Here is a 21,975-nt window from a genome sequence, read left to right on the forward strand (position 1 = left end):
TGTATGATGTAGTGAGGGAGTGATTGGAAGCGACAGCAGGGTCAAAAGAAGCGACAGGCAGGCCTTTTATAAGTTAATTGAAGGCAATCAGGATCGTCTTTTTCCCTGCAAATGGAATTGTCATTCATGATATGATTACCTTCGGCCAATAAGTACACGGTTCATACGATGTAATAATCCCAGAAATTACGCTTCCAAGGTCTAATCACCACCCCTACTGAATAACTCCACGGTTGATGAACCGAAGCACAACATTAGGGGACATGGGGGTCTTTCCACCGCTAACTTCACTGTTAAGCTTCTCTTTCTCCTTATCTGCCTCTTTCCGAGCCTCCTCTGCCTTCTGGCCCTCGTCTGTCTCCATAAATTCCAACTCAGCTTCCGTATGGAACCCTTCAAACGTGAATTCATCCTCTAGTTCCTTCACTTTCGCATAACACCACTCAGCAAAATCGTCATCTGCGTGGATAGGTAACTTAAACTGGTCACTTTCAGCAATAGCAGCGTCTATCCATTCGTCCACCTCAGGAAGCGGTTTCTTTCTCAACAACGTCGTCACAAGCCCTTCATGTTGTGTAGTAGGAAAAGCAGGAAGTGGATACACGTTCGTTGTCTTGAGTGTTTCATCGTTAGAGTCCAACCTAGCAGCAATTGTTTGTAGCTGCGTTATAAGCACCTGAAACTGGGACTGAAGATTCGAATACGACGGAAGACGAACCTTGGCCGGGTTCCGGTTATGGAGGTTGATCTGGTCAGCTAGTTTCCTTAGCGACTGGTGGACCTGACTTAGTCTGTTTCTGATGAGTTCAAGGGATTCGGCTGGAATTTGCGTATTCACTTGCGGCAGCGGACTGGGTCTTTGTGCCTGTGCCGGTGGCTGTCTTTGTAGTTTGTTCATGGTGTGGGTGAAGGAGGCTGTAGTTGGTGCTTGGTGGTTGAAGATGGATTATCAGTGCGAGGCATATAAGAGGTGGTGGTACTTGGTGGTGGAAGAAAGGTAGTAGAACGAAGGTTGGAGTATTTTCGGTGAATTAATAGAAGGTTCACACATTTCTAATAATTGTATTTGGTTTTTAGGGATGTGTTGTTTGGGTCGTTGGTTGGTTGGTGAGTTTGGGAATGGCTGCGAAATACGGTTAAGTGCTTGTTATGGTGGAGTGGAGGTGTCGTAAGTATTTGAAGAAGAGGGATGAAATTTATATTAAACTGGATTTATATTGATTGAGGGAGAGGAAATGAACTGAATGGATATACTGTATTAATAAAATTGTGTGGTTGGGTGGAAATGATGTATGGTTATGGCTTCTCCAGTGGATCAGATGCTCACAAGAGAGAAGTAGTTGGCCATGAACGTTGGAAGATTCAGAAATAGCGAATGGTCACTTAATGTTGTATATGAGTTCTAGAGATATAAAACAAAGCATTCTTTGGCTGTCTTTAATTTGGTTCTATTGCTATTTTGATGGACCTACTGGCTATATATCTACTGAGGAAGGTTGTCAGAACAACCACTAGAAAACGTAAACAGAACAAAGAATAGAAAGTGAATAATAATCTTCGTTTCATTAGCTTTAATTGAGACTTTTTTATAGTTTTTGAATCCAAAGGAGATGTCCATGTCATATCAAGCCTTATCTACTGAGACCATAACCATGTAGAGTAGAAGTCAACCAACAACCAGTATACCATCAAAAAAACAGATTAATCTCTCGAGACCCATAATTTTAACCACAATGAAGTTCGTATAGAAACCACTAAAACAATATGAAATTAACTGAAGCTCTTGGACTACATCTACTCTACGCTCTGCTTCCACAGAGACACCATATATACATCTCCTGAACCGTCCATTCTTTCAAAATCAAACTTCATAGCAAAATTCTCCAACCTCTCAGCAACCCAAAACACCCTTCCTTTTCCATCCCCCATCACTTTATCACCTCTTTAACTGACCCTTCTTCACCCATTTTGCACCCATTTCTTAACGCGCATCTTCTCCATACATATCAACTACACCTTCTTCACCACCCATCCACTGCCAGCCCAATACCAATTAACTTCCAAATACACTACTTCCTTACTTCCATGATCCGCTCAAATTGGAGTCTCCAAAAGGAGGTTCGCCAGAATGAGCTGAAACAGAAACAGAAGATCCAGCAGCGGCAGAAACATCAACATCAGCTCGAGAAGCTTAAGAGCGTTGATCCTATAAGACTATACTTCCAGATCGAAAGGCTTGAAAAGGAGAAGAACGATGAGAAACGGTTGAAACTGCTTAAAGACGATTGGCTGTTTATACGGAAACATAAGCTACATGCTGATAAGCTAGATGGGTTTCTAGAACAGCAGAAACAGAAGAAAGCTAAGATAGAGAAGGACCAGCGAAGGCTCTGGGGGAATCAGAGTGTTTACTTTAACCCAGAATTGAACCCGTTGGGGAAGGTTCCGGCTGGTGAGGATGGAAGTCTGTTGCCTAACTTGACTGCCCCACTACGCCATACAACGAAGTACTCTCCTGATCCGCTAATACGGGAGTTGGGTATTGCTTTGCCGGAAGGAGAACCACCTAAGTTTTATAAATCTCCCCAGAATACGAAGATCGAGAAGAAAGAACCAGAAAAGGCGCCTCCCAAGAAAGAACCTAAGCCTACGCTTAGAGCTCCCAGAAACCTAGATATGGACAGTGACGATGGCTACAGCTCTTCTTCAGGCGACGAACATACACCCAAAAAGTTACGTGTTCAGTGAAGAACATTTATGCACAGATGGAAAAATATATACAAGCTGAAAAATATGCAAATGTGTCTTCACAAGACCGATACCCTACCTTTTTCCGAATAAACCAAACAAAATGAAAGGGGAGATTAACTCTGCGATAAGAAACGAACCACAAGCTCCCAGGTTCCAAACATAATGATGGAGTTGGGCACCGTACGAAGCAAATGTGGAGTCAAGCCTCCATACATGCTGACAAGCCCTTCCTCCTTGATGATCAAACGGAAACATTGTACAAGTCCCGTGTACTTTAATTTTCCTGTGGCCTCCACAGGTGCCTGTCTCAATCTAGTACGGACAACCTCGTGTGGGTATGTGATAAGGGAGGCAACGAATTTAGCAGCACCAGCGGCACCCGAACGGGCACACCATTCGTAAATATGATCTGAGGTGGTTTTCTTAGATTGGTCAAGACCGTGTCTTTCGAGGGATTTGCGGTTGAGGAAAGACTTCATCTGTTCATACAAAACCCATTGGATGGTGGATTCAATACCACCCAAGTAAGATGCACTTAAACCTTTGTACAAACTGCGGAAACCTTCGTTTTTGAGGATGTAGCGAAGACAGTCCCAGGAGTTTTTGTAGTGTTTTCCTTTCGTTTTATCTAGTTGAAGTCTTGTTTTGATCATCCAGATAGGGTTGGTTGCTGTAGAAGTGACAAAGCCAGCACTAATACCTGAAACAAGATGAATCCACGTCGCTTCGTTGCCGTTATTAAATTGACTCGAGACAAACTCCTTAGTAGCGCCATAAGTGAAGAAGTTGATCGATCTGGCTGGAATGACACCCACAAGGTTAGGACCCAAACCTCTGAAAAGAGCCTTGGGACCTTCGATTCTGTATATCTGGCCAATAACGCCACACGTCTCGCTAAAGTGCTGGGCACCTTTGATCAATGGATTGCTCGACTTCGGTGCCTTATTGTAACTTCTGTTATACACATCCGATTGAAGTCTAGTCTTCACCACATCCAACGGGCACGTCGCAATAGCACCAACCATGCCGCCAACGCCGCCAGCAACAAAATGCACCCATTTAGGCGACAGTTTCGTCACATCAGCAGCCTGCTGGATTTTCACATCCATGGCCTCTGGCGTGCGGGTAGTGCTCGATTTTTCATCTGACCCAAGGTACCCAAACGACGTCTGGGCATCTTTTTCGAGCTGTTTCATGGCCCTTTCCTCCTTCTCGTTCATTTTCAGGATTTGCAGACGCCAGTGGTGTTCTCTTGCGGTTTGGGTAACTTTCCAGAGATTTTTTTCCTAGCGTTAGCTTGCCTGTCCTGCAGAATACCCCCATACCGCCTTTCCCAAGATGCCATCGCCATCTCCATCGCACCTCGCTTAGATGCCCCTCTGCCCCTCAGAGAAGTGGAAAATCTGGGAAGATTTGAAAACTTTTGGAAACTGTAGTAGACATGATCAGGAGAAGTATCGAGGTTTTTTGAGTGCACAACTTATATTGTCTTTTGGGGCTTTTCATACTTCAAAAGTGGGTGTTGGTGGGCCTCCAACCAGTCAGAGGCCTCGCGTTATAAGCACTTGGGGAGGGAAGTATCAAGCTTATTTAAGCGTCTTGATGAAATTGTCGAGGTTGTATTCGTCTTCATATTGGGACTCGTCCCAGAGCTGCGTGAGCTCGCCAACTGCTTCAGAGGGGATGCCGCCGCCAATCAACTCGTCGGGCACCTTCTTGTCCTTCTTCTCGTCTCCACCGTTTTCAATCTTGGTGGCTTGTTCGTCAACATCGAATAAGTCTAAGAGCTGGTTGGTATCCATCAGCGAAAGACCGGCGTTCTGCTGGTTGACAATTGTAGATGCGATATTCATCTTGAATTTCTGTAGACCCATGATCTTCTCTTCTAAAGTAGCCTTGGTGATCAAACGGTAAACGTTAACAACCTTCTTCTGTCCAAGACGATGCGCTCTGTCCATTGCTTGGAGATCGTTCATAGGGTTCCAGTCGTGCTCAACAAAGATAACTGTGTCTGCACCGGTCAAGTTGAGACCCAAACCACCGACCTTGGTTGTCAAGAGCAAAACATCAATGGAAGGGTCTTCGTTGAACTTTCTGACAATCGCCTGTCTTTCTCTGGGGTCTGTACGACCATCAAGTCTCATGTACGTCACAGATGGCATGTGCTTCTTGAACAACTCTTCTTCAACAATATCCACCATATCCTTGAGCTGACAGAAAATAAGAGCTCTGTGTTCAGAGATCACTCCCTCTGAACTCACAAGCTGCTGCTGCTGTTGCTGCTGTTTCTGCTTGCTCTTGGCTTTCGAACTGAAGTATTCACTGTCTCCCACACCAATACCACACTCAAGCAAAAGGTTCTTCAACGACTTCAACTTAGGTGCATGCTCGATACTTCTAAGATCAGACTTCTTGCTTGCCAAATAGCTAGCAACCTCTGCGGCCTGTGGATGGTTCTGAGTGATAACTAAAGCAGGGTGGTTGCACAACTTTCTCATGTACTGCAAAGCTTGGAAGATATGCGTCTTTGGTGGTTCAGTGGATGGCTCAGCAGGCTCGTCGTTCGTAACTTCATCTTTAACAACAGACTTCTGCTTCTTTGCAAACTCCTTATAAAGCTTCTTCTGTAAATCGGAAAGCTCACAGTAGTAATCTTGAATAATCTTTGGTGGCAAGTCGGATAACACCTCCTCCTTCAAACGACGAAGCATAAATGGAAGCACTTGTCTGTGAAGAGATTCCAAGGCCAACGCACCAGCCTCCTGTTCCTTTGAAGAAGTCTTACTGTTTCTGCTAGCGGCAATTGGCTTGGCGAACTTCTCAATAAACACCTTTTCCACACCCAAAAATCCAGGCATCAAAAAGTCAAACAATGACCACAATTCAAGGACATTGTTCTGGATAGGCGTACCAGACAAGATAAGTCTATGTTCAGCGTTGATTCTCTTTACAGACTTCGTCAACTTCGAAGCAGAGTTCTTGATGATATGACCCTCATCCAAAACACAGTAGTTGTATGAGTGACCAGCAATAACCTCAATATCGTTACGACAAACATCGTAGGAAGTCACGACAATATCAGCAGAAGGAATCTGGGCACGAAGGTTAGATCTAACCGATGGACCTCCAGCGTAAACAACAACCTTCATAAACTCAGCATACTGGTTCATTTCTTGCTCCCAGTGACCAGTCAACGAGGGAGGACAAACAACCAAAGTTGGCAATCTTCTAAACTCATCAGCGCCAGTTTCCTTAAACTTTTCAGCTCTCATGTGGTGGTCAGAAGCAATGATACAAATGGTTTGCAACGTCTTACCAAGACCCATATCGTCACACAAAATACCGTGAAGGTGGTATTTGTTCAAGAAAGCCAACCAGTTCACACCTTCTTGCTGGTACTTACGCAAAGTGGCTTTGATAGCAACAGGAAGCTCGAAAGGCTTGATCTTGGTTGGATCCATCATTTGCAGGATAAACTCTCTCTCCCTGTCTCTACCTTCCAAGAGATCTTGAGGCATATCTGGAGGATCAGGGATACCAGCTTCCAAAGGAACGAGCTTGATGATGGAGGCGAAAGTAGTACTTGCTAAGATTCTAACATCATGATCAGAATCACTCATTCTACCCAAAACAGGCACAATAAGGAACACAATATATGGAAGAATGTTAGCACCCATGGCATTGGAAACATGGTAAATCGCCTCAGTAGCACCCTGACGCTCACGGAAGTTACCAGCGTTATTAAGCATAGGAATGATGTTGCGAACCAAGAATGGGAAAGCCTTTGCGGGCATGACAGAACAAATGGTTGCAAAACATTTTGCTGATGAGTACCGGAACACACTCAATTCATACTTTAAGCCAGCAAGCAAACGAGGCATCTGTTCAGCGATCTCAGGATAAAGAGTGGAGCTCAATTTAGGAAGAACTGCTCTCATTACACCCAAAGCATCAACAATACTTTGTCCCAAGGCATTGTCCTTCGACATGTCATCCGAAGAAACAGTTTCCATTGATCCAAGGCTACCAAAGAGAATCTCCTTGAACTTTGGAAGTTGAGTGAACACCTCCTCCTTATAAATGTTGATAACCTCATCCAATGCAAGCAAAGCACCATTTCTCTTGATTCTTGCTTCATGCACAGCCTTCTCATGAGCAGCAATATCAGCAGGATCCGTCTTTGCTTCTTCCTTTCTCAATGAGAGAATAGCATCCTTGAAATCAGAATTATGAACAAACTCAGGCACTTCAGACGTGTCGACACAAAGGAAGGAACAAAGGTTCTTCAAGATCTTGTCGGCAGCACCCACCTTGTTGTTTTTCTTGAGCTGATCAATGAGGGCAGCAATGGAAATAGCAGATCTCTTCTGCAAGAGTTCGGTTTCCTCTTGCTTAGCACTATCCATAAGAGATCTGATGATTGGATTAAGCTTCTTGGGCACGCCAGTCAAGGCAAGAATGGCAGCAGCATAAGCAGCCATGATGCTGGTGGTTCTCTGGCTGAGGGCAAGCTTAGCTTCACCCAATGCAACATGAATACGGTGCTTTGAGTCCTCCAATGCCAGGTTGGCTTGGATCTTGTAGGATGAAGACAAAGCCTTCACGAGCTTTGGATATGTCTCGTCGACAAGCTTTTCTGCACTTTCTATACCAAAAGCACCTGGTCCAGAGCCGTTCTCGCCTTGCACAACGACAGGCAACTGAGGAATCTTGCTCGAAGAAAGCTTTCCATGGGTGACAAAGACATCAAAAAGCTGAAGACAAGAAGTACGAACACTCTTGAGCTTTGGCACGAGTTCACGAAAGAATGGAAGTTTGTCTGGCGTAGTGAGTGTTTCCAACAATGTAGAAGAAAACTTCTCTGCCGTTTCAGCTGGAGGCTTCTTATCCATAGCAGTCAAAGCATTAGCGTATTCTTCAAGAACAATGGCACTGAAAAGGCGTGGCGTAGCATGTGGAGAGTTTGTATAGATGAGAAGACTATCATATGTCTTCTTCAAAAGGTCATCACCTTCAATGAGTGCAATGGTAGACCCAAGAGCCTTGGCTAACGCAGTTCTGGTAGCGATAAATGTGTCAAATCCAACAAACATCACATCACCATTATGGACTGGAGCATCGATATTAATTTTAAGTTCGTCGGAAGTTGGAGCGATGGTCTTTGGTTTTTCTTCGGTCTTTCTCTTGCGTCCTCTCTTTGGTGGAGGAGTAGGAGCAACATCGCCATTGGTGGGAGGCTCAAAAATGTCAGATTCAGATGGAGAATCTCTGCGTGGGTTTGGTTCAAAAGTAGCGCCAGATGGTTTGATAATGAGACTTGTGTTCAAATGGTAGTTGTGTCTAGCAATACCGATCGGCGTCATGAGCAATGCTAAAATGGAATGCAAGTGTGGGGCGATGTAAGTATCCACCTTTTCTAGGTATGAATTATTGCGGATCTCGTTCAACATTTTGTGGTACACTGTTTCAGAAAGTTTTAAAACCTCTGTGTTTTGCTCCACGAGAAGGTTTTGAAGGATCAAGCGCATAGACCTAGGAGTGATCCAAAGTTTCGTGGATTGGTCTTCGATGGATAAGAACTCCAAAAGCGTCGTAAGAGTTGCTTTTCTAACGTTCGTGATGGAATGTCTGAGAAAGGGATAAAGCTTGGGTAGCAAATTGTCGAACGAATTCTCTGGATTAGCAGCAGCTTCCGATTGCATTATCTCGATCACCTCACGATGGGTACATAACTTCGATAAGAGGTCCATAACCGAACCAATGGATGCAGATAAGTCGTCTTCGAAGTTAGAAAGACATTCCCAAACCACGTCTAAAAGAGACTTTATAACAGCAGTACCTTGTTTGACAAACTCACTAGCGATTGGAGCCAAGGTCAATGCAGCAACAGACTGAACGTCATCTTCACTTTCTTTAAGACAATGCAAAACCATGGAAACCACCAGATCTAAAAGCTCTGGTTTCAGAAGAAGCACATCTGTTCTGACACTTACAAAGTATCTCACACCGAGCATACCACCATGCTTAGCTTCCCAAAATTTTCGTGTTTGGGGACCTAGCGTTTCTTGGAACACCAAAGATTTAAGGCAATGGAAGGTCTCAACGATGGACCTATCATCTAGATGAAGTAAAAGAGCTGCCAATGTCTGAGCGCCAGATTCTCTTACTGGAGCGACAACAGTATCGTTAACAAAGTCAGCAAATCTATCGAGTGCAAAAAGAGTGCAAAGTCTAACGGAAAGGTCTTCCAAGGTAGCAGCATTATTAGCGTCGTTTTCAGCCCTAGACTTTCTCATCACTCTACCGGCACCTTTACCGTGGACTCTAACAAGCTCACGAAGACCCAAGGCAGAACCGTGTCTGACTTCCCATTTTTCATCAAACAAGTCGTGTAGAAGCAATTCATAAACACCTTGAAACTGCCATACAAGGCCAACGACCTTAGCATGCTGTGATAATAATGGTGAAAGTTCAGGTGCTTTGCTTTCCATGACCAACTTGGAGCCGCCTTGCTGGGAGGTCATATCGTATTGTGGAGAATCTTCTGTTTTAACGTTACCGTCAACTTCGCCATGCTCAACGAGTTTACGGGAAATGGAAGATTGGGATAAGTCTACTGGGGCGTTCTTGTTGACCACAGATTTGGCATTAGCCTTGGCTCTCCGTTTCTGCATTGCTTTAAGACGTGCACTGGCAGCAGCCGATTTGCCAGAATCGCTTGGAGGAGGAGACTGAGATTGACATTTCACTTCGTCTTTAACCTCTGTCTTGATCTGAGGAGAAGAAACGTCAGACACTTTCGAAGGGTCAGCCTCTTCCTCCTTAACCAAACTCTTATGCTGCTTTAGCTTATTAAGCAACGTCTCGTCGTTCTTATCAACTGCCGGTTTCTTAGGCTCAAACTCAGCTCCACCAGAAGCAAGAAGCTTCTTACCAGACTTTAGAAGCTCGTGCAAGTTCCAGGACTCAAATTTCACCAAAGTCAGCAAATTTTCATCTAGTTTCTTCAATTCCTCGTCCTGCTCGAGCTTCACCTCTGTTTCTGTACTTCGCGTCGCCGTGTTGGCATCTTCAATGTGCTGCAATTGCTTCTCCTTTTCAATGGCCTCTTCAGAGTTTGGATCCCATTCTGGAGCATGGCCCACAATACCGCCAAACGCCTTAGCGGCGGCAATTCTCGTTTCCCACTTGTCTGCTTTCAAAAAAGGGTAAACTCTACCCAAAAGACTGATGATCTCTTCCGGATGGCCCTTGGCCAAGTCTGATAGCTGGTCTGCGGCAGTGTTCCGGATATACGGCGTGGACCCCGTTTCCAAAAGCACCACGAGACGGTCCAAACGCGACATGCTTGAAAATTATATATATAGATCAGGAAACCTTTGTTTAGTGTTGTTTGGCTGTCGATGGAGATGTGTGTTTTGGCTGTGGTGTACGGGTGCACTGGGGGACCTCTTCAAGTTTAGTTTATTCCAATGGAGCTTCTCAAATTCCAATTTTTTCCCTGGCGGCGCGAAGGCCCTTTTATATATCTGCCCTTCTGCGCGCCAAGCGAGCGCTGGAGCTTGACAGGCGCGCTGACTTTTGGCATCCCACCGCTGCAGCCAAAACAGACACTGACGAGGGGGGACGGTTTTTGAATTTTTTATATGGAAATTTATCGGGGGGAAAGGGCTGTATTTATAGTTGGCAGCGGGGGAAGGCACGGGAGGCAAGGGTTTCGAAAAGGGGGGATTTGGTGGGGTTTAGTGGGGGACATGGGGGAGATGGAGGTGGAAAGTGAAGGTTTATGGGTTCAGGCTCAGCGCGACTACATGGAATAGTAGGTAGGGAAAGGAATGGATGGGAGGATGGAAATGGGGAAACTATGGGAATGTAGATTTATGGGCTGGGTTTGAAAGAGGCGGAGAAGGCGATCATTTTGGTGTAAGTTTTGTCAGGATTGGACATATATGGGAGGCAGTAGGTGGTGGTATGGGGTATAATAAGATGGACAGTACTCCATGGCAGCTATCTTCAGTGGTACTTAGTTTTACTTGGTTTAGATGGTTTAGATGGTAAGGTGTAGAGAGTGGTTTCTTCAGATAGTTGTGAATCACCTTTTAGTGAAAATACTACTCAATTGGCGAAGCCAATTGAGTTCATCACTTCCTCCCACCTTTCCACCCACTTGGCTTCCCAATTCGCCGCCAAACCACCGTATCAACTCCAGCAGCGTTCATTTCTATACACTAGAAAAAGTTGCAGCCGCTCACTGGGCGATTCTGCTCTGACTACCGGCCCAAAGGCCAGTTCAAACAGTGACGGCGGCTCCAACAAACCCTGGAATCCTGAACTCCAACATCTCTCCAAAATCTGCCTTTAGTTGAACTTCTTCTCACGCAGGCTCTTCAACTCGCTCTTCTTGGCCTCCACATCGCCCTCGGTAGCGTTGTACAGCACAGTGTTGGCCTGGTTCATAGGGTTCTCTGGCGACTTCTGGAACTCCTTATAAATCAACTGCTTCATCTGCTGCTGACGCAAACCTGGGTTCTCCTTCTTCACCTCAGGCAATCTCCTCTCCTCGTAAGCAGCGTACGCAGCCTTCACTCTTCTCTCTGGGTGTCTCTCAATGTCCTTAGCACTGACACCACCGTCCCTTCCGGTCAATGACAAAGCTTCCAAAGCACCGTCAATACCCGAAGCGCTAAGCTCAGGCTTGTCGCTGTTGAAGTCAAGGAAATCGTCAATCTTACCTGTTCTCTTAGCAGCCACCTTAGCAGCACCTCTCTGCTTATCCTTCTGGCCCTTTGCAGGCAATGCCGATTCTTCAGCAGCCAAAAGAGCGTCACGTTCAGCCTTTTTACGTGCAGCTTCTTCCTTTTTGAACTGGGCATCTTCCTTCTTCTTGCCTCCCTTCTTGGACCCTTCGTCCCATTTTGCAGCCTCTTCAGCTTCAGCAGCGTCAAAAGCAGCCTGTTTCTTTTTATTAGCGTTTTCGGCCTTCTTGGCGTTACCAGCAGCCTTTTTGGTGTTTTCGCCTCCCTTTTTAGCCATTTTTGAGCGTTATCAGTGTAGTTGGTAGGAAGTGGTTGAAGGTTACTGAAAATCGATTCATGAGCCTCCAGAGGTCGTGTACTCACGTGAGCCCTCCGGCTCGGCTTTCCACGCCAACCCACCACATCTTCGTCAGCAGAGGGGTGGAAGAAAACTAAGAGTATTTTTGGAATCTCCGGGATTGGTATAGGCGAACGGCGTTTTTTCTGGAAATTTTTATTGACTTTTCGTGCACTTGTGGTGGGGTTTATATGCTTTTCGCGGCCATTTATGAGGCCTATGAGAATGGCCAGTGGATGGAGATCTGGTGATTCTGGAAATGACTGATTCCTGGTGGAGCGGCTGGAAGGGGGAAGAGAGTAGTGGCAAAAGACTGGGGTGGGTTTTTGGGCTGGAAAAGTATGGAATTTGGCTAAGGGTTTGGAGGGAATGTAGACAGGTTATATGTACCGAAGGAGGAAGCCAAAGGGCATATAAAGACACTGAAAAATGGTATCTAGTAGCTTTCTTTGGTTTCTAGACTTTTCAATAACCTCCAAAGTTCATGAAATTAAGCTTTTTATGAAAAAAAATGCTTCCTTTATGCCTTTTAACTGATGGTTATATCTCTATTCATATAAGTATACCTCAACAGCCAAAGCAGTGTCAACTACTTATAAAACCTTCTTTGGGCAAAGGCAGCCTGCTTTAGCCAACCAGAACGCCTTTCAACTCCGAAATCACAGCCAAACAACCTGTTTCGTAAATGTATATCTGCAAGATCTAACTTCCACCCTACATGATCTACAATTCATATTTGTAACATAGGCTCTTGAAGAACTAAATAAATAGCAACCATGGAAAAAGTGCCTTCCTCCATCGTTATCAAGGTGTGTTTTTGTAATTGTTTTTTTCTTTTTTTGAATGTTTTTTTTTTTGAATGTTTACTTTCATGCTATGCAGCAAAAGTCCCAAAACGCTATAGTACAAACTGGCCATTGCAATAACAGCCAGACTTCAACTTTTTTGCTTGTAATTTTTTAGTCGTGATCATCGTTAAGCGAACAGGGAACCGGAAGAAAAAGAGCCAATGTATAACTTTTTACTCCGATTTCTGTTTCTTGGCAGCTGGCTCGTCGCCATTGGCAGTGGCAGCATCAGCTTCACCATCAGCGTCAGCGTCAGCAGCAACGTCAGGCACAGCAGCGTGGCCGTTGGTTGGCTTCAACTGAGGAGTTCCCAACTCATTGTGGAAATCCTTGATGATGGAGTCGACATCGTCAATGTTCAACTGTCTCACGTCACCCAACAACTTGATCTTGTGGGTAACTTCCTTACACTGGTCGTCGGTAAGCTGCAAGTTCAACTGGTCGACTCTCAGCTTGATGGCGTTCCAACCGGTCAATCTGTTAGCGAAATGGATGTATCTGGTAAGACCGAAATCAGATGGGTTCAAGATCTCGTACGTGGATGGGTTGGCAAGAATGGCCTTGGCGTGGATACCAGCCTTGTGAGTGAAGGCACAGAAACCAGTGATTGGGTTGTTGAAAGGAATGTTAACCTGGACAGCGTCAGCAACAAGGTTCTCCAAGTCTCTGAGCTTGTGCAACTTGTACTTGCCAAGAACGTAGTCTCTGTCGGCGGTGATCATACGGGCCATAAGAGCACCAAGAGGAGTGATACCGTTTCTCTCACCAATACCCAACACGGAAACGTCAATCAACTTGGCACCAGCCTCCAAGGCAGTGTAGGCGTTGGCGATAGCGCAACCAGTGTCGTTATGGAAATGGCACTCGATATCACACGAAACAACCGACTTCAACGTCTTGACAAGCTCGTACACCTGTCTTGGGTTAGCACAGCCCACGGTATCAGCAATACCGACTCTGTTGACACCAATCTTGTCCACAGTCTTGTAAATGTTCAAAAGGTCCACGATATCCGATCTGAACGAGTCCTCAGAAGAGAAACGAATCTCAATGCCCTTGGACTTGACAAACTCAATCACCTCAATGGCGCTCTGAGCAATATAGTTCATATCCTTACCGTGAGAGTACTGTCTCAAGAACTGGGAAGTGCCAATGACAACATCCACACCATCCACACCAGTCTCCACAGCGACTCTGGCATCGTCCATATGACAACGAATATGGGTCAAGATCTTAGCCTTCAAGCCCAACTTACAGATAGCCTCACAGTCTCTCCTAGACTGCTCAGAAGCCACTGGCGACGTCAACTCAATGTAATCCACACCGAAATCGTCCAAAGCCTTGGCGATCTCGATCTTCTTTTCCGTGGTGAAAAAGGCATTGGCAAACTGCTCACCTTCACGCAAAGTGGACTCGATCACCTCGAACTTGTTGACGTTCGAGAGGTAATCGTGGGGATTAGGTCCGTAAGGGTTTGGCATAGACATGGTTTTTGTTGGTTTTGGGTTGGGAAGAAAAAAGAGGGAAAAAAAAAATGTAGGGTGGGTTTTTGTGGCTTTATATATTAGTGAAAAATTTTGACCTTCTGTGCATACTTAATAAATGCTTGATTAGCGGGTTTCTTGGTTTAACTATGGGGAAATTCAATGACTGATAATGCGAATGGAGGTCTTGTGTGCAGGACGCGAGGCACCCTCCAGCTGATAGTGCCGTTGCAGCCAATGCAATGAGTCAGCGAGGGAGGGCGGTGGAAGAGGGAGGTTTGGGTTTTTGGACGTAGAAAAACCTGTACACCCATACATAAGGGAAGGCAAGAATGTCCCTACATTTTTCATCTCTTTTTTGGTTCTTTCGATGGCATAATCTGGGTGTATCCGCTGATGAGTCATGAAGATAGCACATGGATTCAGGGCCTGTTCCGCGCGCCCGCCGGCAAGCGGTACGCGCACGACCCATACAAATTATGTGTTTTGGGAGATTTGGAGAGGGATTGGGACTGGTCGGGATCGTAAGAGCCCGATCAGATGTTGCCGAGACCAAATAATTGAGCCTATGTCGTTAAAAATGTAAAAAGCTGGGTTTTGTATAGGTCACGTGACCTGGGATGACTACGAGCAATTACCCATTGGCCGCCGCGAGCTCATCGGCCCGCAACTACGTAATTCTACGCTCGGTGACTCAGCAAACACTAGAAATGCCAGTACTGACGCACCACTTGAAACTGGTGTTAAAAGTTGTAAATTCCGCCTTTTCCAAGGCCCTAGTATACACGTAAGAATCACAACACCAACAAAAAATCAAAAAATCAGTCGTAGACTTGGTTTAGTGTTAATGTCATAAAATGAAAATTTAGAACCAGTCCAGTGCATAATCATAGCTGGAAGGTTCTGGCTGACATGCAAGCATGCCAGGGTAAATTTTGCAGCCAAAAAAAAAGGCCGCTATCGAACTTCCCTTTAGTTGGTCTCCTTCACTACCATCTTCACAAAACGGTAGATCTCCAGCTTTAATCTGAGAAGCTCAATGTTCTTAATGGCCAACTTACCATTCAAACGCTTAACAACCGTTTTCACAATGGTGTTGATTTCGGCATTGGCCAAGCCGGTCACTCCGCTCCAGTCTTTACCCACACGTTCTCTAGCCAAAGTTAATTTGAAACAACCCACAATGAGCTTTTTAAGTCCAAACCCCATCTCTGTGTAGTTGAGGAAGTTGTTGGATTGGTTCAAATAACGCAAAAGGTATATAATGTCCATGTATCTGAACAAGTAAATGATACCTTTCATAAAAAGCGGCAAAGTCAACTGCAAGCGACTGGTTAAAATGAGAAGAAACGTATCCAACGGCATCTCGTTGGGGTCGATCTTGCGGGCAGATTCTGGAGGGAAGGAGTTGGTGATTTTCATAGCCACATACTTGACAGCGATTTTCATCAACTGAGAACGTTCCAGTTTGAACTGGGCTTCAGTGATGGTGGTTTCGTTAGAAACGCTATCTGGAGTAGGCAAAGGTTGAGGGGATGGAGCCAGGTCTGCTTCTGCTTGGTCAGGCGTAGCAGCAGCAGCGTCATTCTCACTCTTCTCTTCTTTAAGTGACCGTTTAACTTCCTCAGCAGCAGCCAGTGCTGGAGGCAGTTTAGCAGTAGGTCTTGGAAAACGCTGAGAAGAGTCTTTCGAAGAATGAGCGCTTTCCGCCTCGGATTCTTCTTCTTCGTTATCAGAAACTAACGAAGGCACATCAATAAAATCCATTAGGCGAATCTCTTGTTCTTCTTTGTTGTTGGATTCCTCCTTCTGCTCGGTCATCGAAGCCGTCACAGAAGAGGAAGGAGTGGGAAGTTGATGGTAATGTGGTCTTGAAGAGGCTCTTAGAAACGCCTCCGTGAAAGATTCGGTGGCGTTACCAGTAGATGAGCCTTCAGAGGCCATGTCAGGCTCTTCTGGACCCAGACCGGATTTCCGGTGCAAACGAGGCAGATGGGACGGCACTTTGGAGTATATGTTATCTGAGATAGTGACCATGGGAATCATCAAATAAAGGATGGCGTAGCACAGATTCTTTCAATGAATATAGGCTACTATGGTCAAGATATAAAAAAGGACGATCAAGAATGATCAAAACAGGGGGAAAAAACGGTAAAATCAGTTGGCGACAAAAGGATGGGGGTAGTTGAAACACACGCGATGGGCAAGCCTTAATTTATGTAATTCTGGTGAACTTTAATCGAAATTATCTTGCTCTTTTTTGTTGAAAAACGGGTAGATTGGGTAAAGCTCGTAGCTCGCTCAATAATGCATTGTAGAAATTGGGAATTTGACTGCGGGAATGGGAATGAAAAGAAGAAACTTTTAAAAAGTACTTTGAACGGCTTTCTGTTAAGGCGTGTTAGCAGACCAACTGATGAAGAAGGATGAAGGCCAGGTGAGTTTTAGGGGAGTTTCTCGGTTGTATGTACCGCGCTGATGAGTCAGTCGGGTGGGTTTGGTCACGTGACTGAGGGTGAAACGCCACTTTCCGGGCTCCCCAGGCGTCCCCCAGCCATTTTAATTACATTTCCGTGATCCCCAAAATCCAAGGATTCCAGTGGTGGTATTAGTTCTCCCATAAAATCACTCCTTCATTGTATAGTGTCCACCCTTCCGGATCTCGGATTGACTCATTCGCACCGAAAAAAAGTGTATGGCCGACCGGGATCGCCCGATTGGGTGCAAATTGGTGTGGCCCTAAAAAGACCGATGGATGGAGGGAAAGCAGTGAAGGGAAGGTAATTTGGGAAGAAAGTTTGGTGTATTTACTAGGGGAGGTTCAAGGTGCACGGGTTTCTTTGTGTTTTTTCGTGTTTTTTGTTTTTTCGTGTTTTTTGTGGAAGCTGTTTTACGTCTGGGTGGGTGTGGCTGTGAATTGACCAGAGATGTGGATTTTCGTGGTGGGGTTGATTTTTGGTGTAAATTAAGTTATTTCGTGATTTTCCTCGGTTTCTGATTCTTTGGATGTCTTTGTCTTGGAAAATGGTTAGTTATTACTGGAGGGTTTTAGAGGTGTATGGAGTGGCTCATCATGAGATGTAGGTGTAGAGATACTGAAGCACATTACTGATTAACTATCTAAAAAGCTTTAACTTAAAAGCAAATGCTTTATATTCAAGTCTTTGAGAGTTTCTGAATGGAATAATTTCCAGGAATAATAGAGTTAGAGAGTGGATGATACAGACAACTTACTATAATACTCCTTCAGTGTTCAAGCTATGAGGGAACAAGTAAATGTAAAAATCATATAATGAACATCTAAATCATTTTATTGCTTAATATGAGAGAAAACATTTATTATACCACAATAGCATCAACTAACAAATACTGGTTTCACCATATGGTGTTCCATTACTGGTTCAGCCCACAAGACTATGCATATCTAGACCAATACCCAAGCTTGGAGAAGTACATGGAAAGAATTAAAATTTTAAAATGTAATTTCAGGTTCTGAATATCAAAGAAATCTATCTTATCGACCACTCTTCTTTTGTCGTTGATATCTGCTTAGTATAACCTTCTTCAGCGAACTGAGAATAACCTACAAAGCCATACCAGTACACACTTACCCATCTTTTGCCAAACAAAAGCAACAGCTCCAATTCTTCTTCTTCTTCATTTTCATTCTCTCTTCCACCTCTTCCCCTTCCTCCTCCTCAACCCTCCACCCTCCACCTCCCACCTCTCCAATAACCAGCCTGAGCCACACTCGATAAATCACAGGCCACTGAACCCTAAACCCATCCCTGGCTTCCCATCCCATCCCAATCCTTCCAAATTCCAACCAATCACTGCCCGAATGCTTCAAACCTTAAATTCACTCAAACCACCCAATTCTTCATTCTCATACGGCTGTCCATGCGGCTGTCCATCAAACCACCAAAGGCCATAAGCATACCATACCCCAATCATCCAATTAAGCAGGCAAAAAAGAACCCAAAAGGCCTGAAACGGTCAAAACTGGACCTTCAGAACTTCCCTAAAAATATCACAAATCACCTAACTACGTCTTCACCTCTTACTATCTACCCTTCCCTCACTCTGGCCATTTTGCAACCATTCCTTCATCTCCAGTCAACCCACTCCAACTCTCCAACCACCAACGACCAAGCCTGACTTTTTCAAATCCACAAATTATACTCTCCTCCCAACTCCCTCCCCTTAAAACTCCCTCCAAACTCTCCCCTTTTCTTCTTCCCTCCTTCCCCCAGTATGGGCCTACTTTCAGCGCGCAGCGTCGCTCACTATATATTTTCACCACTCTCCCTCCTTTTAACCTTCTATGCGATTGCCCTCCATGTCCAACTTAAACCGTTCATACAAGGACGCCATCGCTGCTCTCAACAGCCTCCAGTCGAACTTTGCGTCCATTGAGGCGCTCAAGCTGCAGAAGGACTTTCTGCCCAAACAGCGGTCGGAGCTTTCGATTGCTGAGGTTTATGAGTATATCAGACGCTTGGGGTATAAACCGGTGGAGTTTGATCGGTTGAATGTGGTTCACGTTACGGGCACCAAGGGGAAGGGGCTGACGTGTGCGTTTACGGATTCCGTGCTTAGACAGTATAAGGGTGGAGTTGTGGGGAAGGTGGGTTTATTCACCAGTCCCCATCTTAAGTCGGTGAGGGAAAGAATACGGATAGATGGGCAGCCGATTACGGAACAGAAGTTTACAAAGTATTTTTATGAGGTTTGGGATAAGCTTTCGGCGACGAGTTCGCTGCCGCTGGAGTTTCCGTCGTTGCAGCCGTGTGAGAGCGTGAAACCAATGTACTTTAAGTACTTGACGATTCTTTCGTTTCATGTTTTCATGGCTGAGGGGGTGAATACTGCTATTTACGAGGTGGGCGTGGGTGGACGCTACGATTCGACGAATATCATTCAGAATCCTACCGTGGCTGGCGTTACTTCCCTTGGAATCGACCATACCTTTATGTTGGGCAATACAATAGACTCAATTGCGTGGAATAAAGCTGGCATTTTTAAGAAAAACTGTCCGGCCATTGTTTCTGAACAATCGGAATTTCCCGAACTGATAGATATCGTGAAGAAAGCTGCTGACGAGATTGGCGTTTCTCTGTTTGAAGTCGTTGACGGCTCTATTATCCCTACAGATATCAAGTTGGGCCTTGCGGGCGATTTCCAACGACAAAACGCTGCTGTGGCGGTGAAATTGGCTGATATTCACCTTCGTAAGCTCGGTGTGCCCGATGCTGAGTTGCCTACGTGGAATGGCTCTCCTACTTTGCCAGATAAGTTCGTTGCCGGTCTTGAGAACACCCGCTGGGACGGAAGATGCCAGAAACTCACTAACCAGGAAGGTTTTGAAAACATTACTTGGTACATTGACGGCGCCCATACGCTAGAATCCATTCATGTGGCTTCGAAATGGTTTACTTCCAGTGTCACCAAACAGAAACCACGTCCTGGAGCTCCAAAGATTTTGTTATTCAACCAGCAATCTAGAGAAAACGTCCTGGAGCTTTTGGAGAAGCTCCACGGCACTTTATCCGACGCGAATGTGAAATTTGACCATGTCATTTTCACCACTAACATTACCTGGTCCGATGGAAGCTACAACAGCGACTTGGTCTCGCTTAATAACTCCAAAGAGCAAGTCGACAAGTTGGTTATCCAGAAGGAATTGGCCGAGAAGTGGAACGCTCTTGATCAGGCCAAGGGCCAGACATCTAGAAAGCATATCTTCCCAAACATCGAGACCAGTCTTAACTTTATAAAGAGTTTGACCAACGACGACCATCACGTTGATGCATTCGTCTGTGGCTCGTTGCACTTGGTGGAGGATTCCTCGCTGTGTTGGAAGGCGAGAGAGACTAATTGCTATTTATTACAACTTGTACTTTCATTCCGTGTACTTTTTTCTTTCTTTGTTTCTTTATCCTGTTTTGTATATGATAGCTATAAGTACAGAAGAAAGAATATCTCGACCCATCCATGATTTTCTCTCAGTTTATGTTGGTGTATGTTTTCTGGCAATTTGCAATTAGTTACCAGAGTTGTTGTTGACAATGTTGTCCTTGGCATCTCTAACAATCTCGTTTATGTTATCCAACGAGTGTCTCCATTCGAGCAATGACTTCTTGACGGTGTTTAAATCCTGTGCAAGCTGCTGCTTGTCTCCTGCAAGCACAATTCTGTTGGCTCTGACCAAGTTGAAAGTCTGGTCAACCTGGTTCATCTTACCTTCAATAACGCCAGCCTTGATGGAGTCAATCAACAACTTCTCAAACTGCTCCTGAGATGATGCTAATTCGCTTGGGATATCGCTGTACTTGAAGGCGTTCTTGCCGGCATTGTCGCTCTCGACAAAGAACCTCGTCAAGGCCAAAACCTTGGACTTATCAATGACATTGTCAGAAACAGACAGAGGAACAGAGCTGATGAGCTCGCCCTTGGTGTATTTGTCGAAAATGCTGACCTGCTCGTCGGAGCCGTTTTGTTGCAATGCCTGGGCAACGTTGTTGTTGACCAAGAAGGTGACATCCACCACTGGAGAAGCCAAGGCGAACCCGATCATGGTGTGCAATTCCTCCAAAGTAAGAGAAAACTGGGAAGTGAACTTCTTGATCAAGTACAAGGACTCTAACGTGTACTGCTTGTCCAAAGAGATGAACTGCCAGAAAAGGCTCTTGATCTGGGTTTCTGGAGCGCCGGCGGCAGCCAACCACAGCACCAAGTGGGCGCCAATGGAGGTCTGTATCAATGCAAAGTCGATGTCAGTGTCAGTGACGATCTTCAAGATCAACTCAATAAAGTAGATCCTCGTAGGAGACGAAGCAGGCAAGAAGTTGAAGAACGTGTTCAACACCGACAACACCGTCGTGGGCTTAAGCGATCTTCTGTCTCTCAACGAAGGCTTCTCCTCAGGCGTGGAAGCAATTAAAAGCGACACCAATGGCGCATCCTTCTGCAAAAGAGTCTCAAACGACTTCTGCTCCAACTCAGACGTAAGGTACGCGAGCAAATAGAACACTGGCTCAAACTCTCTGTCTGGCAACTTCGACAACACCTCAGGCTTGGCCACCGACCAGATCTGCTTGGCCAATCCGGCTTTATCTGTGATGTGGCCGGCAAGATTGAAAAACGGCTTGATGGACTCAGAAAAGTCTGTGTTCTGCTGGACCGTGTTGACGATCTGCGAGAACTCCTCGACAGAGTCTTTGATCTCGTTTTCAACGACAATAACAGAGGCCATGACGAGACTATTAAAGAGGGGGTGGAGGCTTTTCTGTGAAGGTGTGTTCGAGGTCTGACGATGCCAGTGGTTTTTTCAACACTTTTTTTTCGTAGGAAGTGGTCGTGCGTGGACCGGTAGAGATGGAGATTTGAAGGGTCCGCCAAAAGGGCAAATTTGGACTTTTTCGGGGATTTAAAGAACGTAGGGGGTTTTTCTGGTGTGGTTTATTAAGAATATTTGGTTACTTTTTGAGTTTAAATGGTTTTTGGGTTTTTGGCGGTGGGTGTTTGAAGTGCGTATATTGGTGATTTCCAGATTTCGCAGCCATTTAGACAGTTTAGGCGTACTTTATGATTTGGTGGATTAAGAGAAAAAAGGGAAGTTGTATAAAAAGTGAAAGAAAAGGTTCGCTTTTGGGATTTGCCTGGTGGTGGTTTTGGCTTTATAAATTCCTTACTTGAGTAGCTTAAATGAGGTAAGATAGTGGACCTTCAGTTATACTATTTAACCTGAAGACATCAACTACACTTACACAGATATCCTACAGTCCTAATCACCAACA

The 21,975-nt window shown here is 45.1% G+C and overlaps 9 protein-coding genes across 9 annotated transcripts; 2 read left to right on the forward strand and 7 right to left on the reverse strand. All coding sequences in view use genetic code 12, as the record gives it.

Annotated features, from left to right (window-relative positions):
• Positions 1-214: 214 nt before the first annotated feature.
• On the reverse strand, positions 215-898 carry MED8 (Med8p; the record flags this gene model as incomplete). Its single annotated transcript, XM_025489001.1, has 1 exon — positions 215-898. The coding sequence occupies one exon, from the start codon at positions 896-898 to the stop codon at positions 215-217; it is 684 nt and encodes a 227-aa protein (XP_025343663.1).
• Positions 899-2,085: 1,187 nt separating this feature from the next.
• Positions 2,086-2,748, forward strand: CXQ85_005406 (uncharacterized protein; the record flags this gene model as incomplete). The annotated part of the gene is made up of 1 exon (XM_025489002.1): positions 2,086-2,748. The coding sequence occupies one exon, from the start codon at positions 2,086-2,088 to the stop codon at positions 2,746-2,748; it is 663 nt and encodes a 220-aa protein (XP_025343664.1).
• Positions 2,749-2,864: 116 nt separating this feature from the next.
• RIM2 (Rim2p) lies at positions 2,865-3,971 on the reverse strand (the record flags this gene model as incomplete). Its single annotated transcript, XM_025489003.1, has 1 exon — positions 2,865-3,971. One exon carries the CDS (start codon positions 3,969-3,971, stop codon positions 2,865-2,867), a length of 1,107 nt encoding a protein of 368 aa, XP_025343665.1.
• A 366-nt stretch (positions 3,972-4,337) lies between these two features.
• CXQ85_005408 (DNA-binding ATPase) lies at positions 4,338-10,097 on the reverse strand (the record flags this gene model as incomplete). The annotated part of the gene is made up of 2 exons (XM_025489004.1): positions 4,338-8,779; positions 8,807-10,097. 2 exons carry the CDS (start codon positions 10,095-10,097, stop codon positions 4,338-4,340), a joined length of 5,733 nt encoding a protein of 1,910 aa, XP_025343666.1.
• A 1,012-nt stretch (positions 10,098-11,109) lies between these two features.
• On the reverse strand, positions 11,110-11,784 carry CXQ85_005409 (uncharacterized protein; the record flags this gene model as incomplete). The annotated part of the gene is made up of 1 exon (XM_025489005.1): positions 11,110-11,784. One exon carries the CDS (start codon positions 11,782-11,784, stop codon positions 11,110-11,112), a length of 675 nt encoding a protein of 224 aa, XP_025343667.1.
• A 1,081-nt stretch (positions 11,785-12,865) lies between these two features.
• On the reverse strand, positions 12,866-14,179 carry LYS22 (Lys22p; the record flags this gene model as incomplete). Its single annotated transcript, XM_025489006.1, has 1 exon — positions 12,866-14,179. One exon carries the CDS (start codon positions 14,177-14,179, stop codon positions 12,866-12,868), a length of 1,314 nt encoding a protein of 437 aa, XP_025343668.1.
• Positions 14,180-15,148: 969 nt separating this feature from the next.
• On the reverse strand, positions 15,149-16,213 carry CXQ85_005411 (uncharacterized protein; the record flags this gene model as incomplete). The annotated part of the gene is made up of 1 exon (XM_025489007.1): positions 15,149-16,213. The coding sequence occupies one exon, from the start codon at positions 16,211-16,213 to the stop codon at positions 15,149-15,151; it is 1,065 nt and encodes a 354-aa protein (XP_025343669.1).
• A 2,302-nt stretch (positions 16,214-18,515) lies between these two features.
• Positions 18,516-20,174, forward strand: CXQ85_005412 (tetrahydrofolate synthase; the record flags this gene model as incomplete). Its single annotated transcript, XM_025489008.1, has 2 exons — positions 18,516-20,029; positions 20,135-20,174. 2 exons carry the CDS (start codon positions 18,516-18,518, stop codon positions 20,172-20,174), a joined length of 1,554 nt encoding a protein of 517 aa, XP_025343670.1.
• Positions 20,175-20,219: 45 nt separating this feature from the next.
• CXQ85_005413 (uncharacterized protein) lies at positions 20,220-21,431 on the reverse strand (the record flags this gene model as incomplete). Its single annotated transcript, XM_025489009.1, has 1 exon — positions 20,220-21,431. The coding sequence occupies one exon, from the start codon at positions 21,429-21,431 to the stop codon at positions 20,220-20,222; it is 1,212 nt and encodes a 403-aa protein (XP_025343671.1).
• Between the last annotated feature and the right edge of the window lie 544 nt (positions 21,432-21,975).

This window comes from Candidozyma haemuli (assembly GCF_002926055.2).
Source record: "Candidozyma haemuli strain B11899 chromosome Unknown K_2014730914, whole genome shotgun sequence".
Taxonomy (NCBI): domain Eukaryota; kingdom Fungi; phylum Ascomycota; class Pichiomycetes; order Serinales; family Metschnikowiaceae; genus Candidozyma; species Candidozyma haemuli.